Source organism: Castor canadensis, chromosome 16 (assembly GCF_047511655.1).
Source record: "Castor canadensis chromosome 16, mCasCan1.hap1v2, whole genome shotgun sequence".
Taxonomy (NCBI): Eukaryota; Metazoa; Chordata; class Mammalia; order Rodentia; family Castoridae; genus Castor; species Castor canadensis.
Genome location: NC_133401.1, coordinates 40,623,305 through 40,645,018, shown reverse-complemented (window position 1 = coordinate 40,645,018; position 21,714 = coordinate 40,623,305). Strand labels below are relative to the sequence as shown.

General features: G+C 40.8%; 1 protein-coding gene across 5 annotated transcripts in view; it reads right to left on the bottom strand.

Annotated features, from left to right (window-relative positions):
• Positions 1-21,714, bottom strand: part of Sfxn1 (sideroflexin 1) — a 66,867-nt gene that overhangs the window by 16,869 nt on the left and 28,284 nt on the right. For 3 of the 5 annotated variants that reach the window (XM_074058662.1, XM_020171079.2, XM_074058664.1), the window contains 6 exons: positions 17,828-18,000; positions 7,160-7,330; positions 5,429-5,527; positions 4,039-4,114; positions 3,450-3,535; positions 2,316-2,443 (listed from right to left, as the gene is read on the bottom strand). In XM_074058662.1, the coding sequence (XP_073914763.1) occupies positions 2,316-2,443; positions 3,450-3,535; positions 4,039-4,114; positions 5,429-5,527; positions 7,160-7,330; positions 17,828-17,991 (724 nt within the window). In that variant the 5' untranslated portion in view covers positions 17,992-18,000. Of the gene's footprint in view, positions 1-2,315; positions 2,444-3,449; positions 3,536-4,038; positions 4,115-5,428; positions 5,528-7,159; positions 7,331-17,827; positions 18,001-19,983; positions 20,087-21,714 lie in introns of all 5 variants that reach the window. The other 2 variants (XM_074058661.1, XM_074058663.1) reach the window with 1 other exon arrangement.

Genomic DNA, 21,714 nt, shown 5'->3' with positions numbered 1-21,714 from the left:
GGGCTGGTGGAGTGGCTCAAGATGAAGACCCTGAGTTCAAGCTCCAGTACTGCAAATAAATAAATAAATAAAAAGTAAATAAAAGCACCTGAAGAACAGAAGCACGCTCTTTTGGCTTCCAGCTTCCACCTGGGCCCTACCATGCTTCCCTTTGTATTTCTTTTCTCTAACTTTTAATAAATTCCACTTACAGCCATGTGTCCTGCCATGGATTCTTCCAGGTGGGATACAAAGAATTTGGAAGTCTTCTGATCACAGACTGAACCAGTGCTGTTAACATGGGGACTGGGTCTGGGACTTCCCTTGGATACCAAAACCCACGGAAGCTCAAGTACCTATATAAACTAGCACGGTGTTTGCACATAAGCTATGCATATTATTTCAGACATTGAATCACTTCTAAATGACTTATAAAACCTGATGAGAGTCAATGCTAAGTGAATATCTGATACAGTGTATTGTATCAGGGATAATGATAAAGGAAGGCAGTCTTATGTGTTAGTTCAGATGCGATATTTTTGATCTGTGAGTAATTGAATCTGTGGGCACAGAGGGACTGCTGTAGAATGCTCCTCAAAGTCACTTTTATAAAAACTTTTGCTGTCAACTCCTACTTGCCTGCTAGGGAGTATTCATAGTGACAAAAGGAATTTAAAAACCAGCCAAAAATACACGTGGGCAAAAGTGACAGCAGTTGATTAGGGGTCTTCACTTGAGAGCTGCCTGTTAATAGCCAAGTGCCACCTGTATGTGACTTTGGTGATGAAATTACACATACTAATTTCTGGGCTTTTCCTGCAAAGAATACTGTAACTGCCAGGCTGTCTGGTTTCTGAGTGTCTGAGGACCTTGTCTGAGTCCTTGTTCTGACATTAGCTTTCAGCAGCCTTTGGGTGGACAAGAGGGTCTCAAAGGATCTCCTCACATTGCAAGTTTTCAGGTTCTTGTTGTGCTGACCCCAAGCCCTAGGGAGAAAATGGACTCGTCTGCACCCATGGCATTCACTGAGAGCTGTTCTACACACCTCTACTTGCTCCATGTTCCAAGGGTTTGCAGTGGATAGCAGTAAATCTTCACCAGAAATTATTTCTCTCCATGGACTTTGGACTTTTCAAAGCAACATTTATAAAGAGCAAATTTCTTCTCTTTCAATTCTTTTTTTTTTTTTGTTGGTGGTACTGGGATTTGAACTCAAGGCCTCAAGTGCTCTACCACTTGAGCCACGCCACCAGCCTCCCCCCACCCATTTTCAGTGATGGGTTTTTTTTTAGAAATAGGGTCTCTAGAACTATTTGCCTGGGCTGGCTTTGAACTGTGATCCTCCTGATCTCTGCCTCCTGAGTAGCAAGGATTATAGGCGTGAACCTGGCATCTCTCTTCCAATTCTTATCACCTCCAATGCATCGCTCTGGTGCAAGCAGCCAGGGTCTCTGGGCTGGGGTGCTGAGACAGCCTCCCAGAGCACCTTGTACACCCCTTCAGTCTACTGTCAATAAGCACCCAGTGGCATACACTTAAACAGAGCTGGATGATACCAACCCCATGTCAAACCCTTCATGACTAAAAGCCAGAGCCGGAATCCTAAGCAGCCAAGGCCACTCTCTGGCTTCTCCCTTCCCCTTCCTCCTCTCCCGCACACTCTGCTTAAGTCCCTCTCTACCCCAGCTGCACAGGCCTCCTCCCAATGCCTCCACCGAGGCTCTGGCCTCTGCTGCCATTCCCTCTGCCCAGAACTACGGCTCTCTGCCTCTGCCTATGGCTATCTCCTCCCAGCCCTCCTCCTGCTGCTCTGTCTACTTGCACCCTGACATTCCCTTCCTCCTCAGCCCACATCACATTTCACATACAGGCTAAGAACCTCTAACGTGAAAATCCAAAAATGAGGCCCCAAGTGAAATGCCACCCTTGACTCACGAGACAGGTCACAGTCAAAATACAGAACCACGACACACAAACTTTTTTTTCATGTATAAAATTATTTAAAAAAAAGTTATTTTTAAGTCCTGTGTAGAGGGTATATATGAAGCAGATAAATTTCATGTTTAGACTTGGATCTCATATATATTTGCAAATAGTCCACAAAAAAACAAAAAAATCCTAAATCTGAAACACTTTTGGTTCCAAGGATTTTGGATAAGTGATACTCAACTTATACTGTATTTGCCTGTACTCCATGTTATTTCCTGGCTCTTCCACCAGGAGGTAATTTTTGCTAAGGAGAGTGCTATCTTTGTGGTTGTTAGTCAGTACATAATAGCTTTTGACTTATTGATGGAATAAAAGAATAAGTGAACAGATGGCCTAGTTCCACTAACCCATGCCTGGCGCGGCCATAAGAATCCTGGAGATGACAACCTGCACGATGGCTTGCTGAGCAGCGTTTGCCGACTCTCCCAAGCGGTTCCCGTTTTCATCGGTGACAGGAATGCCCACCTTGAGTTCCCTGTAGAACAAGCCATGTGCGAAGGCGTTTACAGGTTGCAAAAGATCATGCTCCTCCTTCCTCCAGACGCCCACCAAGTGTGTCACCGGTGGCACTGACAAGTCTATTTTTAAATACCACAAAGGAGTTCAATCCTTCTGTGATAGACGCAGAAGTAAAATAACACTAGTACACTTTTTAAATAATAATTTGATCTAAGGGTGGATATGCTATCTAAAAGACAAGGTTAATTTCTATGCTCAGGTACAAGTTTGAGCAACTTTTCTATGGCGGAAATAGATACAATACATAGACACATCAGAGAGCTAACTGTACTGTCACGGAAAAAGTCACCAGAGCCTGTGGACAGTTACTAACTGTAGCTGCTAACGCTGCAAGTATAACTCCTGTTGTTACTCTGTTTTCATTGTCTGTTCCAAAAGGCCATTTCTTTTTGCAGTACTGGGGCTTGAACTCAGGGCCTATGACTTGAGTCACTCCACCAGTCCCTTTTTGTGATGGGTTTCAAGAACTATTTGCCCGGACTGGCTTCAAACTGTGATCCTCCTGATCTCTGCCTTCTGAGTAGCTAGGGTTACAGGCGTGAACCACCAGCGCCCAGCCCAAAATACCTTTTCTTATTCCTTCTTCTTTAATTTCTGTCCCAATTCTAAAAACAATACTTTCAAAGATATAGATTAATGTTACCTCAAGAGAAAATTCTGGGGAAGGGGTGGGGGTGGGAAGAACCTATCTTAGAGAATAATCTTTCTTTATACAGACTTTGTCTAACCCATCACGACTCAGTGTCAGCTTGAGAAGTGTCTTTTCTATTATACAGAGGTAGAAAGGCTATTCTAAATTCCTGTGCACTTACCAACTTGCTTCAAAAATTAGCAATTCACGATCAAGTGTATTGCATCAGTGGACTCATCTTCACCCCAATCCCAGATTATTTTGAAGCAAATCCCGGATCTTATATAATTTGATCTGTACTTATTAACTTATTACAGTAGTCTAATCTTACCTCTGCCTCATCAAGGGAATATTTATGCAATTAGCAGCAGCCACAGCAGCAAAGGGAACAAAACGTCCTACCAGCGGGGAGACGTGCTGTAGAAAAGATGATTCCAAAAGCGTTGTCTTAGGACAGCTGAAGACAAATGCTTATCTCTTCTTCAAAGTGCTGTGGAGTCCTGGCTGTACAGAAACTCAGGCCAAGAGGACTTTCAAAGCTTGCTGCCTACTTCTGCTTTGGTTACACCAGGACAACGCACATTTCTGGGACACTTTGTCAGCTTAGCATGATTGAAAGCATGTGCACTTAGGAGTCCCAGAGTCCCAAGGCTGGACTTCAGAATCACCCTGCCTGCCATAGTCTTGGGTGGCCTGCTAGGCTGTGTATTTTGGCATTTAATATACAAAGCCAGATCCTGACTGCTGTCTTGGCTGATGCTACGGGCGATAGCCCTTCCCACACTCCTTGGAAGATATATCTAAAATATGCATATTACAAGAAAGCCACACGAATGCCACCCTTGAGAAAGAATCAACCTAGAGCCACCCAGGGAAGAAGAAATTAGGAAGCTTTGCCATGGAAATAAAAATCTGGGTACCTTGGTCAATGTGTTGAGTCCTAGAGCAGTGGCCACAGCACCTGTTGTTGCAGAAACATAAGCTGTCCCCAACTCGCTGAAAAGAGAAGAGGATAACGTGTAAACAGCGAGTGTCTTTTTGTCAGGAGGCTCCAACATTTGAAGAAAAATGGGGGAGGGGGTAAGGACATGAGCACAACCAAAAAGCAGAGTCCTTCTCACTCTATAAATGGAGGAATAGAGAGAGAAAGCGAGTAGAGTCCCAAGAAAGAATTCTTCCCCTCTAAGTGGACCTCAACCCGAACAAGGAGACATACAGACTAAGCTCTCATGGTGGTGGAGGAAGGAGGGGAGCCATGAACGTAAAGGGAGCTACAGATGCAGAAAAGTGCTAAAGTATGGAATATATTTGCTTAAATCAAAAATACTTCTGAAAATACTGATGTAAGTACAAAAAGCAAAAATGCAATGCTGTCATTCTTAGAATGTTATCTTTGTGTGTGTGTGTGTGTGTGGTACTGGGGTTTGAACTCAGGGCCTACACCTTGAGCCCCTCCACCAGCCCTTTTTTTGTGATGGGTTTTTTTGAGATAGAGTCTCATGACCTTGATCCTCCTGATCTCTGCCTCCTGAGTAGCTGGGATTACAGGCGTGAGCCACCAGTACCTGGCTGAGCATTACCTTACTTTATAAAAATACTAAAAGGCTCATCTTTAAAACACAATTAAGCACAAACAATTCTCTCCTGATGTGATAAACACTGTTTGGTGGCAGGTTTTATTCCATTTGATGATAGCAGAATATGGATTTTCAAAGGCCATTTCTTTTTTTTTTTTTTTTGCTGGTCCTGAGGTTTGAACTCAGGGCCCACACTTGTAGGGCAGGTGCTCTACCACTTGAGCCACACTCCCAGCTTTGTCAAAGGCTATTTGCAATTATCTTCCAAGTATATACAGGCCATGCTAACATTTTTATTAAAGTAAACACTTTAGCTTGTCTGTTTGTAAATTCATTGTTTTCTTTTGGGCTCCTGAGATGAGCTGTTTTAAAATAGCAGGTGTCAAGGTCACATCAGCACAGTCTCCCCTTGACTTCTGCAGAGACCACTCCATAGACCTCTCTATTTTGATGTTGGTGGCTTTGACTCATGCAGGCTAGACAGAAGCACAGTTGGTCATTTTCCAGAAGCCACACCTGTGACCTACCCGCTCTGTGGTCTTCAGGGGCCCTGGGCTCCAAGGAGCATGAGATACTATATCCTACCAGTGCCACTAACAGCACAAGTAATGTCTGTGACGGCAGCTACCTTGATACAGAGGGAGGATAAGAGACACCTTACATAAATGACTTGTACAGATAGATGTTTTAGTCAAAGACTGTCACCATTTAAATCACAGGAGCTCTGCCTTACTTCATGGTGAGGGGAGCATCTCCGCTTCTGTTGGTGTAATTGACCACAGCGTTGAAGGACTGGTTGATCCACTGCCAGAACAGCACAGCTGGCGTGGTCCTAAAACACAGAGACCCATCACACACCTGCCATGACCAGTGACCAAGCACCATGCAGAACAGAAACATGAATACCAGCCACTGGGGACAGGCACTGGAGAAGGGAAAACACGGGGCAGACTGCGCACATGGCCACTGGCTAGGACCTGTGTGGCCAGGCAGACTTTCCCCTTCCGACGGTCAGTTTTCTTGTCAGCAAGCTTAGAGGGTAACTGTATAATGAAGTTAGTTGAAATTTATAGAGAACTTAGCACAGAGTGGACACTCTAAAATGGCAGGTCTCTTCCTAGCCATTTGAAGGCTAAGCAGTCCTGGTCCTCCTCTCTGCAATTCTGTGTTAATGTGTGTTGATGTCTATACCTGCACCTACACTTATACCTATTTTCTATAGAGAGGTTAAGGAGAATTTGCTTACATTCTCCATTTTCTCATTTTCTTTTGGGTCTAAGATTTAGGGAAAACTTCAATGTTTTGAACAAAGAAGATGCTATTTTGCAGAAGGAAAAGGAAAAACACACCTTTTTAAAAATTAATTTTATTTGATAGGTCTCTAGTTTGAGCTCAGGTCTCAGAACTTGCAAAGCAGGTACTCTATTATTTGAACCACACCTCCTTTCCATTTTGCTCTGGTTATTTTGGAGATGAGGTCTCAAGAAATATTTGCCAGGGCTGGCCTTGAGCCATGATCCTCCTTATCTCAGCCTCCCAAGTAGCTAGGATGACAAGTGTGAGCCACGGATGCCTGGCTAAAAAGATACCATTAAATAAAATTAAATGTTTATTTAAAGACATCACACTAGCCTGCTGCTTAATGGAGCAGCGACGTTTATACAGAGTGGACTAAAAGCAACACCATATTTTATTTTTAATTGTTTTATTTTTTATTAAATATATTTACGGGGTATAGCATGAATTTTGGACCTCGTGCATGCTAGGCAAGTGCTCTACCACTTGAGTCACATCCCCAGTCTTTTTTGCTTTGTATTTTCTTTTTCCGACTTTTTCCCTCTATTTTTATTAGCATGTATTAATTGTACAAAGGAGTTTCATTGTGACATTTGCATCATGCATATAATGTACTTTGATCAAACTCACCCCCTCTATTGCTCTTCCTTGGCCCTTTCCTCCTTTATTGAACAATTTTAATGGGTTTCATTATTCTATTTTTATTCATGCAAATGAAGTACTTCAATCATATTTACCCCCTTCCCCCATTAATTCCACCCCCAAACAGTCTCCCTGTTTTGTATTCATGTCATTCATCTTTTTTTGGTTTTTTTTTAGGTCTAGATTCTGCATATGAGAGAGAACATGCAATCCTTGCCATTTCAGCCTGGTTTATTTCATATAACATGGGTTTTGTTTTTGAGATAGGGTCTTGCTCCCTTTCCCCTGGCTTGTGATTCCCTTCCTCTGCTTCCTGAGTAGCTGGGATTACAGATATAAAACACACCACATAGTATGATGTTTTAACATATCATGGAATAATTAAACCGTGCTCATAAACATACCCATCACCTCACAGACTTAGAAAAAGACATTTACTTCCATAAAATAATTTACGAGCAAAAAAGATAATCTGAGTTTCTAGAATTTCATATGAGGTAACTGCTACTGTGTATCTGTAGCTCACCTATAAAACGTCATCATACAGCCGGTGATGGTCATGTTCATCGGGACCTGAGCTGACATTCTTCCGATCAAAATCATCTTTTCGCCAGTGTCGGGATGAAAAGCCGAATCGTAGACGTACTTGGCTCTCCACAACTCATTCTCTGTGAGACCTGGAGGAATAACTCCTTGTCTACGAAAACAACACAGCAACCGTTCATTTCCAACGTCTCACTGGGGCCCCCAAACAACCAGCCACAGGGTCTTCAAAAGGTTACACTTACTTCCTAACAATAGGGCTTTTGTATTTATTTATTGATTTTTGGTCTTTCAGATGGAACCGAGAGCCTTGCACGTTGAGTGCAGGCTCTACTTCTGAATCACACCCCAGCCCCGGTCAGTATAAGGGACAAAAAAAAAGCACTTAAAATGAGCATTTCAGCGGTATTCATCTCAAATTAGATGTAATTTGAGAAATAAAAAGTATTCATCTGTAGTTTGAACTTTGCAAACTGGAATGTTTTAACCATTAGGCAAAAGCTATGGGGAAATCAGAAAAATTAAATCATTTTTGAGCCTATAGTTTGGAACCTTGGATGAGGAACTGTTTAGTGATAAAAAATTAGTGTTAGGTACATCATTTATTGTTTCTTCATTTATTATTTCTTGTCCTTATCAAAGAAACACATGTCATTGCCAGAAATTCAGAAAATATGGAAATCTGTGAGAGAAATTAAAACCCCTCCAGCCTCTGTCAGTCTTCTCCACTGGTAATGTTTTGGGGAACACGTTTCATTCTTGCTAGTAGGGCCGTTTTTATATAAGATGTTTTTATTTAAAGGGTCACATCAGACCTGCTGCTCAGTAACTGCTATGTTCAATAATATTTGGTAAACATTTCTCTGCATCTTCATGTATTCTTGTAAATCATCTCAATTGGGTTGAATAGTGGTCCCCCCACAAAACAACAGGACATGACCTTATTTGGAAAGGGGTTCTTTGTAAACGCAATTAGTTAAGGAGAAGTCACACAGGAGAGAATAGTCACTAAGTCAAACGATCAGTGTCCTTACAAGATGGCCATGTGCAAACACACATGTATGCTGTGATGTTCCTGACAGAGGCAGGTGCTGTGATGCACCTACAAGCCAAGGGATGCTGAAGAATTCCTACAGCCACCAGAACCCAGGAAGAGAAAGAAAGGATTTCTCCCCAGAGTGTCAGAGCAAGCACAGCCCTGCTGACACCTTGATTTTAGACCTCCAGCCTCCCGAACTTGGGAGAGAACAAATTTTTATTGTTTTAAGCCACCCAGTTCTAGGAAACAAACACATTGTCCTTTTAAATGTGGCATCCTATTCCACTATATGGTTTTTTTATTTTACTTTTTTTTGTGGTACTGGGGCTTGAACTCGGGGCCAATACCTTGAGCCACTCTACCAGCCCTTCTTTGTGATGAGTTTTTTTTAAGATCAGGTCTCATGGAACTATTTGCTCAGCTTGGTTTTGAACCACAATCCTCCTGAGTAGCTAGGATTACAGGTGTGAGCTGCTGGCGCCCGGCTTCCACTGTATGATTTTAAGGTAATAAACCAATCTCCATGAGTTAGGCATTTTAATTGCTTCCAGTTTTTTTCCATTTCTAAGGGATACAGAAGGAAATAAATATTCATGGTTAAAGCTTTCCCCACAGTTGACATTATTTGGGAAGAAATTAGTACCAGGTATGTACAATATGAAATCTGTGGGTGTCTTTTATCCTTTTTCTCTATTGTGCACATCTTTGTCTTAATCACATCAGATTCGCTGTTATTTATGTAACTCGCTGTGTGCTTTATGCACTTGGTAATTAACCCAAATGTTAATTCTGTGAGTTGTACTGTCTGTTGTCTGTACTGTCCAGGTAGGAACAAACAAACTTCTCCCTACAAAGGCTGGCCACCTTGAAGTTGGACAAGTGTTCACCTGGACCTCTGGCATTCTCGTAACAGTAATTTTCTTTTTATCATTTAAGGTTTTAATTTATTTGGAATTTATCTTAAGATACAAAAAAGTGAAACTTTGCTTTAATTTTATTTCCCAGTTGGCTGATCTCTATCAATTGAGATTTTATGAACCTTCTGTTGTGTTCCTGCTCATCTGCGTGTCCTGATGGCAAGACTTCCATTTTTTAAAGTATTTTTATGTGAAAATTGGCATTTATCATGTGTAATGGCTTCTTTTGAGCCTTTTTTATTGTTATGTATTTTGTCTTATCATTATATAGTTGGATTAGGGGTACACTGCGACATTTACAAAAATTCTTACAATATATCATGGTTGAATCCACACCCTCCATCACTCTCCTTTATCCCCTTCTCCCCCCATTCCTGAAATAGTTTCAACATGTCTCACTGTTCCATTTTCATACATGAGTACATAATATTCCACCATATTCACTTCCTTCACCCTTTCCTTCTATCTCCTCCTCCCACTGGTACCAACCCCCAGACAGGACATTCCTGTTTACCTCCCTAGTCTCCGATTATGAAAAAAAGCATTTTTGTTTAAGTTAGCTAGATATACAGGGAGTTTCATTAAGACATTTCCATGTCTATATGTATTATAACCCAAATTGGTTCATGCCTCTATTTTTCTCCTTTCTACCTTGGTCCTCCTCTTATGGTGTCAATACCCCATTTGAATGACAGTCCATTTTAATTTTTAGTAGAGCAATTGTCACTCCCTCAGTTATTCTTCTTTTTTAAAAATTCATTAGGTACACTCATCCATTTTATTTGTCCAAAAAAATTGTAAAATTATTTTATACATTTTATAGATGGTCGCAATGGCACTGGCCTTTTTAGCCAACCCCACCCATTTCTCTCCAGTGGCTCAGACTTTCCACACCCCCTCAGCCAGCTTGTTCCCAGGTATCTTGCATTTAAAGTTGTTCTCATGAATGCAAATAAAAATACTGTCTGATTGACTATGGCTGATATACAAGAAAGCACTATTTTTGTGAATATTAAAAGCAGTCTGTGCATATTATTTTATTTGTTTTATTGACTTTCTAGTTGATTAGAGTATTATTAATTGCAAAAGAAAAATTGTCCCGTTTTTGATATCTCTACCTTTGATTTAAAGATAAAAGGGCCCACACTCACTCCTCAGCCACATTGAGGGTGACTCAAAGTGCAGTCTTTCCAGGGTGGGTTCTCTTGGGTATTAATAGACGTTATGGGAAAAAAGACTGGGCCCAAGTTCAAGTTTGGGAGAATGGATTAAATAGATTTCTTTACTCCTTGAACGTCTTGGAAACTTTACAAAGTAAATGGAATGTGACATCCACAAGAGTGTATGAACTTCCCAAATCTGACTACAGAAAGCACCTTCTTTTGTTCTCTCTCCTCCTCCCCCTCCTCCTCCTCCTCCCTTCCAGGTCTGCAGTCTGTTTAGGAAGTTCTGTTCTAGTGGCTCAGTATTTAGGGCAGCGGTGGCTGCTGTGGGGTCTGTATTCTTTATCATTTTAAAGAAGCACTCCACATTGCTCTTAGGAAATTAATTTATGCGAAATGCATGTACTATTTCACCTTCTTCTGGGCACCCATCAAGATGTGGCTTTTTGCTTTGGCATACTGACATGGTAAGTTGCATTAATAAAATCAAATCACCTTTTCATCCTTGGAACAAATCCTTCTACATTTCATATTTTAGCACAAGGCTGGATTTGATGTGATAATATTTTACTTTGGACTTTTGCCTTAATTATTTTGTATTGGTGTGTCTTTATTTTTCACTTACAGTATCAGGGATGCCACCAAACTGGGGACAGTCTCATTTTCTTCTGTGCTCTCATAACTGTTTTATTTTAATTAAGTCAGCTTTCTTAAGGTCTAACAAATGCAAGTATACGACTTGATGAGTGTTGGGAAATGTACCCTGTGCCATGCCCCCTCCAGAAACAGGGCACACTGGATCTTCATCTTTCCATCAGTCTCCAGCTGCACCTCTGAAGTCACTCACTCCCTCACTTCCAGCAACCACCTCCGTGCTCTCTGGCAACACAGTACCACCTCTGAGAATTTGGCAAAAATGGAAGCATGCAGGAAGGAATGCGCTGCATCTGGCTTGCTTAACTTTGCATAAAGCTCTTCAGAGGCATCCTTGCTGTTGTTTGTATTCCTAGTTAATGGCTGAGTAATATTCCTTAGTACAGTTACTTAGCAATTCTCCCTTTGGCCATTCCAGCAGAGGGGAAGTGCTATTTCCTTATGGTTTCATTTTCTGTTGCAAATAATAATATTGAAAATCTTTTCACATGTTTCCTTGTTAATCCCATCATTTCTTGGTGAAAAGTTGTCAGTCTACTCAAATTTTTAAAAATCATGTTGTGGTTGGGTGCTGGTTGGTGCCCAGCTACTCAGAAGGTAGAGATCAGGAGGATGTCAGTTTGAAGCTGGCTCAGGCAAATGGTTTGGGAGGCCCTCTCTTGAAAAAACCCACCACAAAAAAGGGCTGGGAGTGGCTCAAGGTGTAGGGCCTGAGTTCAAACTCCAGCACCACAAAAAATAAATAAAAAATAATAAAAATTGGGTTGTCTTATTGAATTTAAAGTATTTTTTTTGTACCTTCTGGATACAAGCCTTTAAAGAGAGGCAAGTTTTACAAATATTTTCTTCCACTTTCATTTTCTGGTATCTTCGGCAGAGAGAAGACTTGTTCCTTTTGAGGAAGTTCAATGTTCCTTTTATTGCTTCCTGCTTGTGTCCTATCTAAGAAATTTTTGCCTGTCCCAAAGTCACAAAATGTTTGCTTATTTTCTTCTAGAAGTTTCCTAGTGTTTGCTTGTATGTTTTGGCCCATCACTCATTTTGAGCAAAATTTGGTTTATGGTATGAGTTAAAGAGCAACACTCACTTTTTCATGACTACCCAATGTTTCCAGAACCATTAAAGGAACAGAGTATCTTTTCCTCATTTAATTATCTTGGCATCTTTGTATAAAATCAGCTATATATACTTGGGCTTATTTCAGGATTCTCTCCTCTTGTTCCATTGATCTATGCTATAGTTTGGATGCTGAACGTCTCCCTGAGTCCTCAGGTGGTACTGTTGAGAGGAAGTGGAGCCTTTAAAAGGTGAGGGCATACGAGGATGTCATTAGGTCCTTGAGGGAGTGTCCTCAAAGGGGATTGTGGGACTGGCCCTTTCCTTGTTCTTTTTCTTTCCTTTTGCTTCCTGTCCATGAGGTGAGTGCTTTTCTTTCTTTCTTTTTTGGTGGTACTGGGGTTTGAACTCAGGACCTCACTTGAGCCACTCTGTCAGCCAGTCCCCCACAAGTGTTTTTTTTTTTGTTTTTTTAACTCCACCATGCACTCCTGCCATGATTTTTTGCCTCTCCACAAGACCAAAGCAATGGGACCAACTGATCGTGGACTGGACCCTCCAAAACCATGAGCCAAAATAAAACTTTTGTCTTTAGAAGTCGATTATCTCAGGTGTTTTTAATATAGTAACAAAAGACTGTCTAGTAATACAATCTACATGCCATCCTTGCGCCAGTGCTCAACTGTCTTGACTATCAGTGCTTCACAGTCTGTCTTAAAATCAGGTAGTGTAAGTTCCTCAAATTTATCTTTCTCAAAACTGTTTCCAATAATCTAGACCCCCTGGATTTCCATGTAAAAATTAAAATTAGCTTATGAATTTCTATGAAAAGCCTGCTGGGTGTTTTTAAATAACTACATTGAATCTACACATCAGTTTGGGAAGAAATGACATCTTAGCTACACTGTTTTTTCTGATGTATGGTTACAGTTTTATATCTACATTTGACACATGTCCCAACACCAATTCCTCTCTGGAATTTCTGTGTGTATCAATTTTGGTGTAGGCATTTTACATTATTTGGTTAAAGTAACCTCCAAGTACTTACTACTTTGTTACTGCTGAAAATGGTATCCTTTTTAAATTTCCGATTTATAGCTGTTAATTCCTACTAGACAGAAAGAAAATTGTGAACTGATCTCCTATCTTGTGACCTTGCAAAACTCACTTGTTCTATTTGCTTTATTTTGTAGGTTCTTTCTAGAAGATGAGCATGCTTTCTGTGAATGAAGATAGCTTTATTCCTTCCTTATCTTTTTTAAAAAATTTTTCTATTAAGAATTGAAATCCTTGCCTTGTTCCCAAGCTTTGTGTGTGTGTGGGGGGGGGGAGGAATGCTCAATGTCTTGTCAGTAGCTTTTTTTTTTTTTTTTTAGCACAGTCTGGCCTTGAACTCATGATTCTCCTGCCTCATCCTCTTCACCTCACTGATTATTGGCATGTGTCACCACAACCAGCTTGTCAGTAGGCTGGATGTTAGCTGTAGGTTTTCTGTAGACAGACTTTCCCTTTCCAGCTCTAGTTTTTGAGTTTTATTGTGAAAGATACTGGATTTTGCCTGCTTCCATGGCTTTTTGCTTTGTCATCTGCAAACACAGTGACTTACAGATGCTAAGTCGGTTTCACGTTCTTGCCAGCCACTCCCTGTGAGTTCTGTTTACGTGAGCACCACTCCAAGCGCTTCCTACAACAGGCCAGCATCAGCTCGTCACCTGTTCTTAGGACTTTCCTGTCTAAATTGATAAGGATATCATTCCATAGTATTTTCTTGTAATCCTTTGTCTGATTTTGCTGGAGGGGGCTTATTTGTGGCCTTATAAAATGAACAAGGAAGTGTTTCCCCTTCTATTTTTGGAGGAGCTTGTGGCTGAATTGGTATTTCTTCCTAAAAAAAAATTGTTTTCTTGTGCCTGTAAAGTCATCTAGCCTTGGAGATGTTATGGAGCAGATTTTCGTGTGTTTGTTTTACCATCTTGCTCTACGTCTTCTGCTTGTCTCACTTTTCCCTCACTCCTTTTTCTTCTCTTTCTGTCTTCTTTTGGATCGAGGCAATTTCAGAATTTATAAATGGGCTGAAAGTTATTTACTTTATGAGGTTTTTTTAGGAAGTTTAGCCAAAAAAAAGGTATATAGTAGGTTTATTTTCATATTATTATTTCGTTCCTGGTTAACTTTCCTATTCCGCTTTGGGTGCACTTTGAGTTATATTTAAATCTTTATTAGACTTGACAGAGACTTATTACATACTGGGTCCATCAAAGAACCAGTTCTTCCATTTTATTTTTAATCCTATTAATTAATTTCTGAATTCTAAAAATGAAGCCTTGCCCATTTTCCTGGAAAACCTGTCTACGTGGTGATGAACTTTGTACACTCTGCAGTCAGACCTGGTTTCTAGGCCCGGATCCAAAGCTCACCAGCAGTACGACTCTGAACAAGGTCACCTTTTATGCCTTCCTTGTTCTCCCTAAAAAAATGGAGTGACAGCTGGGTGCTAGTGGCTCACACCTATAATCTTTGCTACTCAGGAGGCAGAGATCAGGAGGATTGTGGTTGGAAGCCAGTCCTGGCAAAGAGTTCAAGAGACCCCGTCTCAAAAAAACCCTTCACAAACAAGGGCTGGTAGAGTGGCTCAAGTTGTAGGCCCCGAGTTCAAATTCCAGTACCACAAAAAATTAATTAATTAATTAAAATGGGGTGACAATGTCCCTACCTTTAACAACTATTGTGAGGGTTGAACTGATAAATATGGAGACCTTCAAGCAGTTCCTGGCACCCAGGAAGTGCTTCCCCAGTCCAGCTGTCCTCTGATTTCTTAATGCTCAGTTCACTCACTGTCAGTCTTCCTTACTGAACCACAGATATGGAAAGATATCAATTTCCCACAGAAACACAATTTTGGCACAGTTCATAAGGTTCCTGTTTTCTCATTGTAATTCTACTTTTGTGTGAGTGTGTGTGTGTGTGTGTGTGTGTGTGTGTGTGTGTGGTGCTGTGGATGGTTTTTCATTTTGAACAAAGAGTTAAAATAGAGAACTTAAAATTTCTAATATGATCCAACAAAGAGTATGAGTGAGCCAGGCTCCTGCCTGTAATTCCAGCTGTGTGGGAGGCTAAGATCAGGAAGATCACAGTTCAAGGCCAACATGGGCAAAAAGTTCACAAGACCTATCTCAAGAAATCCCAACACAAAAAAGGGCTAGTGGAATGGCTCAAGTGGTAGAGCATCTGCCTAGCAAGTATGAGACCCTGAGTTCAAACCCCAGTCCCACCAAAAAAAAGAGCAATATGTTAGAATTTCCTATTGTTACTGTGCTTTAATTAATTTCTCTCTGTATTCCTAGCAGCCCTTTCTTGGTCTATTTTGATGTAGTATTTACTGGCTCCTGAATGTTTTTCATTTGATGCTCACTGTGTCTTTAATCAGTATCATTTTTTTTTTTCATCCATTTCTGTGGATTGTGTTTGTCAAATTCCCATACAACAACTTCTGCCTCTTTTTCCTTTGCTTCATCTCTTGTCCACTCAAGAAGGGTTTACAAGGAGTGGGAACTTGAAACTCTTGACTATTTTTGTTGCCTTTGCAAATAAAGACAATGTTACAAAAATCCCTGGTTGCAACTCTGTTGAAAACCTTTCCACATTGCTTCACTGTTTTTCTGCACTCAGTGCAGAGATGAAAGACAGACCTTTTGGTCAGGTTATCTTTCTTAAGAACTTCTTTTTTATACTATTCACAGTTCCTTATGGAAGTTTAAAAAGTTTGTTTATAAGGCAACATAAAAGATGAAAAGAAATTGTCTCAAACAGCAAGGGTCTCTTTAACTAGCACGTGTTTCCTTATCTGAGGAATGCCCCTTTTGTGTCATGCATGTCATAGTGCTTCACTTGCATTTTTCTCATGCTTCCTTGGGAAGCATTGGATGACTATAAGCTTAATCTCCATTCTCCAGTCCTGGCGTATAACCTTTTACTACCTCTGCTTTTTTCACCTCTGTCAGGGATTCACATTTTTAGAGAGTTGAAAAAACAAACCAACAAGAACATGCAACAAATGCTGCTGCAATGCCTAAAAAATTTGCCCTCTGGTCTTTTGCAGGGAAAGCTCTGTTGGTCACTGCTCATCAACCTTGGCAGACTCGTTCTTGTCCTGCTAGTTTCAAAGTCTACTTTCTCATGGCGTCATTTCTACCTCTCTACCACTGTCTCCTGAGAGGATTCTAACTTTCCTCTGACATTTTTAGGTTCTTGCTATCTTCCTCGTGTCTTCTTTTCAACTCACACCAATCTTTGTGTCTCAACTTCTCTCCTTTTCTTATAGGTTTTCATCCAGATTCACAAAGAACCTTATTTTCCTGAATTCCTGGAATATGTTTATATGAGGTCTTCTTTTACCTCATTTTCTGGTATTTTTTCATAAATTTCCACGATGTTCCATTTTTTGTATATTCATTCCTTCCTCCTCTTCACCTCCCTCAGCCAGAGTGCTAGGGTGGAACTCAGGGCCTCACCCAAGATAGGCAAGTGTCACACCACTGAGTTACATCTGCAGCTCTGTGTGTTCCCTCTCGGTGTTGGAGACTGGCCTCAGTTCCCTTCCTAACCACCTCTCCGAAGTCTGCCTCTGATAGATGCCTCCTGGACAAGTTTAGGTACAACTCTTGCCAACAATCCAAGTCCCTGCGCTGGTTGGTTTTTCCCCTGAGCAAGAGGCGAGCATGCTACTATTGTCCACACTCTTTCCTCCTGGGTCACAGTGGTCCACAAAGCCTGAAATATTTCCTGCTTAGTCTTTTACATAAAAAGTTGCCCACTGCTGCTTGGGGTCCAGTCATCCCTAGGTATCCACAAGGGATTGGTTATAGGACCTGTACCTCCATGGACATCAGAATCCAAGGTTGCCCATCTTTTCTAGAAAATGCATCACATTTGCATATAACTCACACAATCGTCCCATGTACTTTTTTTCCTCACTATGTTGCTCAGGCTGGTCTTGACTCATTGGCTCAAAAGATCCTCTTGCTTCAGCCTCCTAAGCAGCTGGGTCTGCAGGTGTGCACCACCACACTCAGATTCTCTCCCACACATATACCTTATTTCATCTGTAATGATTTATAATATCTAATACAATGTAAATGTCAGGTCAACAGTTGTTATACTGTAGTGTGTAGGGTTAATGGCAAGAAAAAAGACTGCACCTATTCAACATAGGTGTAAGATAATTTTTTTCCAAATATTTTTCATCTGCAGTTGGTTCAACCTGTAGCTGTAAAACCAGTCCTGGGGGAGGGCCAACTGTCTCTCTGCACAGGTAACATCCTCTCTTGCCTTACAAGTGGCTCTCTCAACTGATGGAGTACAACCTGAATCTATGATCCCCGAACTCCCATCAGCGTCCTTCCCATCTGAGTGCTTACCCAGAAAGTTTTATTCACTGGGGCTTTACCTTGGAGCAAGGACCCTCCCATAACTCTTGGTAACCTGTTTCCTGGATGATGCTGTTTCTGTCCAGAGACAGAAGAATTATCTGGGGTGGTTGTATTAAAGAAAAGAGGCAAGGTGCTGGGGAAGGGAGACCTCACAGACAGCTACCTCTGAGTAGAAGGGATAACTGTCTCATTTTTGAGTTAAAAACAAACCTTGGATATCTGCCTAATGGTCAGCAATGGGGGTGTGACAGGTCTTCCTAGGCTTTTTGTTGGGTAAAAAGCATTTCATTGCAAAAAACACCTTGCAAAACCGTGAAGCAAAGGTTTGAAACAGTGAAGCAACATGAAGATCTGCATCTACATTAAATCCCAAACCATAATCATTAATGTTACCTGTAATCATGTACGATTTTTCTGGCGTTCTCTAGTTGTTCATTTGTTAACAGAATATTCCTGGGATCCGTTACCGTGAAGAAATGATTGGCGCGCCCAACAAAGGTGCTTTGATCCCACCGGGGTTCCTTGATGTTGATGTTTAGTGGAACTTCCCCAGACATGGTCCCAGACTGCAGAGGGAAAGAGAGAAGTCCAGTTAAGGCAATGCTGTCACTCAGAAACTGCAGTCACACTCAGCCTTCAAGTTTAGATCTGTGTGCTCTTCCTACTTAGAAGTTTGCTATAATGGCAAAATGAGCAACTGAACCAAGGTGAACTCTGCCCATAAATCTCAACACATCTTAACCAGATTTCAATAATTCCCCCATCTTTCTCTTTGTAAGTGTCTAGCATTTTATCATTCCTTTCTTGTTGGAAACCTAAAAGTATCCTACAGAAAATGGAAAAATAAAAAGTTTTAACATAACACCAACAGTAACAGGGTCTGACTTTTGAGCCCCTTTTTCTGAGCATAACAACCAATGTCAAGCCACTACTGCAGATGGTCTGTGAAATTTGTTACTCCTCCCAGAAGTAAGTAATGAAGCCAAAAGTGGTCAATGCTAAAAATTATATAGTTCAAAAGATTCAGATTCATCCAGCTAAGTTCAGCATATAAACCACTGATCACATGATAAATTATAACTTGTGTTCTTTAACATACTGTGGACATAGTGAGAAAAACACATTCTGACAGTGCCATAAAGAAGAACTCTAATATATAATTTCCCTCTTAAAACTTCTGCTTTCTGGCTCACAACCATTACTTATTTTCCAATAGCAATGAATTTCTTTCTCTGGGTCATAATGCTTACGTTAGAACTACATTGTAGTGTGGTGATCTATGCTTACTGTAGTACTGGGAACATAAGCTAATTATAGAAAATAAAGAATAAGGAAGCAAAACTTCCAGCCATCAAAAAGTAGACATTGATACTACTTTCAAAAACTTCCTTGCAGACATTTCCTATACATATTACCATACAATTAAAAACATATACTCTATTCTAATGTCAATGTTTACATTATTTCATGAACACCCTCGGGGGAGGAATTACAGATCTATTTGGGGGTGTACAGTGAAACCTTCAGTGCTCACGCTTCAGTTTTCACCACTGCATGCAATGCTGAATCCCCATCTATATCCTTTTCCTCACATCTAGAGATTTTCTTGAACCAATCTCTGCCTGATGTTCAAAGGCTCTAATACTATGAAGTTTTCAACCACTGCTTTCTTGTACCTGTTTCTTTTTCTTCCATTTCTAACACCACTTCTAATCATAGCTTTTTTTCCCAGGTCATTTGTTCAGTAAGTTATTTCTTCAGTGCTTTACAAGTCCCTAGGTGTGTTAAGACATCAGATGCAAATGCTAGGCACTTTTGCAATTTGAACTTTATCAAAACCTCCAATTAATACATATCATGAACCAGTGGATCAAAACTCAGCATGTCAGTTAGGCTCATGGATGTGCAGAATCTAGCCTATGTGAAACAGCTATGCTGTGACAGGAGAAAGTAAAAGGTCAGTCCCTCTGTTGATAACACAGGCTTGGGGTAACACAGATGAAACCAGCCACCAAGTTAATGGAAAACCACATTCCGCCATGGTCACCCTGCAGTGTTGTAATAATTCCCTTTTCTGGGTGACTACTGCTTCCTTATCTCATGGAGAAACCTTGTTCTTTACAATCACAGTTGGTCAGAAACTTTGCTGTCTGAAATCACAAGAATGAAATATCTTCCTCCTGACACATGGGACACTGGGTTTCCTGATAGGTGCAGAGCTTCAGATTGGGGAATTTTTGGGACACAGGATTTCAAGTCTGTCTTAGCTTTGTAGTCTCAGAGGAAACAAGAGCAAGGGTCCACTTCCCCATCCAAACCTCTGTACTTGGCCCTGCTTTGAGCCGATCAAAACATTGCACTAAGCTGGTGGCTCATGCCTGTAATCCTAGCTACTCAGGAGGCAGAGATCAGGAGGACTGTGGTTTGAAGCCAGCCTTGGCAAATAGTAAGGACTGGAGGAGTGGCTCTAGGTATATGTCTTGAGTTCAAACCATGGTACCAGAAAAAAACAAAACAAAAGCAAAACAAACAAACAAAATACACCACACCTTAGAACTTCATCTGGGTTCCACCATTCTCCAAAATGCAATAACAGATCTCTCTTCTCCTTAGTGAGACCCCACAGGCTTCCCTGGTATGTGAGCTCCATCACTGCAGTGAGCCAATAAATGTGACTGTTAGATTTTATGTTCCTGCTGGTCTTCAGCTGATTGGGTTGCAAGAGACATGCATGATTTCAAATTAGAACCAATCAAAACTGCATGTCCTGTCCAGGGTTAAAAGAAGTACAATATACAGTAGTGCTGCCTTGTCTGATGGGGATGCCGGAAACCAAAACTCTATACACTGTTTTCCTATGCATACATCCTTCCGATAAAGTTTAATTTGTAAGTTAGGCACAGCAAGTGATTAATAATAATAACAATAAAAGTCAACACTATCATACATACAATATGCTGTAATAAAATTATATGGTTCACCCCTATAATCCCAGCTACTCAAGAGGCAGAGATCAGGAGGATGGAGGTTCGAAGCCAGCCTGGGCAAATAGTTCCCTATATTGAAATAACCCACCACAAAAAAGGGGTGTGGAGTGGCTCAAGGTGTAGGCCTTGCGTTCAAACCTCAGAACCACAAAAAAAAAAAAAAAAAAAAAAATTATGTGAAAGCAAACTCTCTCTCTCTTAAAATATTGTATTGTTTCTGACTGAAATTTTCCTTTTAATATTTTTGGACCACAGTTGGTCATGACAGTTCACAGGTAAAGGAGGTCTACTGTGCATTAAAGAGCTGTGTCACTATGGCGAAATGTCTACCTTTAGAAAAATGGGTCACACTAAGGAGACGTCACATATATATGAGAGCCAGAGGTAAAAGAAGGAAGTTAAGAACGTGAGTGTGGTTGATGCACTTTCTATTCAAGAATGAATGTAGAATTTTTAACCAATTGAAATCACCATAAGAACAGGACTAAGGTAGAAAGGGAAAAAAAAAAAAAACCAGAGGGATGAACCCATTTGGGTTATAATACATATATACATGGAAATGTCACAAGGAAACTCCTGGTGGAGTTATCTTTAACAAACAAAAAGGTAATTTTTTTCTTCTTTTACAAAATCAGAGGACAAAAGGGCAGACAGAACAGGTTTTGTCTGAGGGGTTGGTACCAGTGGGAGGGGAAAGGATGTGGAGAAAGGGTGAAAGAGGGTGAATATGGTGCAAATACTGTGTACACATGTGTGAAAATGGAAAAATGAGACCTATTCCAGGAATGGAGGCAGGGGGATAAAGGAGAATGGTGGAGGGGCGAATTCAACCCTGGTATATTGTAAGAACTTTTGTAAACGCTGCAACATAACCCCAGCACAACAATGAAGAAGAAGAAAGCTCATCGTCATTACAAGAGAGGGACACCTGACGATCAAGGCAATGATTTGTGAAGTATAGAAGGTCCAATTGCCTGTGTTTTTCTTCAACTTTGCAAGTCAACCCTGATGTCCATTTGACTACTCCCTCTCCCACTATGTGTGGTGAATGATCTGCTTGGTTTTTCTAATTCCCAACACTAATATTTTTGTAAACATATAATAAAAAGAATTTTGAGATAAATGGAAAAAGGTACACAATTAGAAGACCTCCCCCCACCCCCTCCGCCACACATACACACTTTTTGGTGGTAATGGACTGAATCCAGGGCCTCTGCTTGGCTCTATCATTTGAGTTACTTACCCAGCTCTTTTGTTTTTATTTTGTTTTTGAGACAGGGTCTCACCAACTTT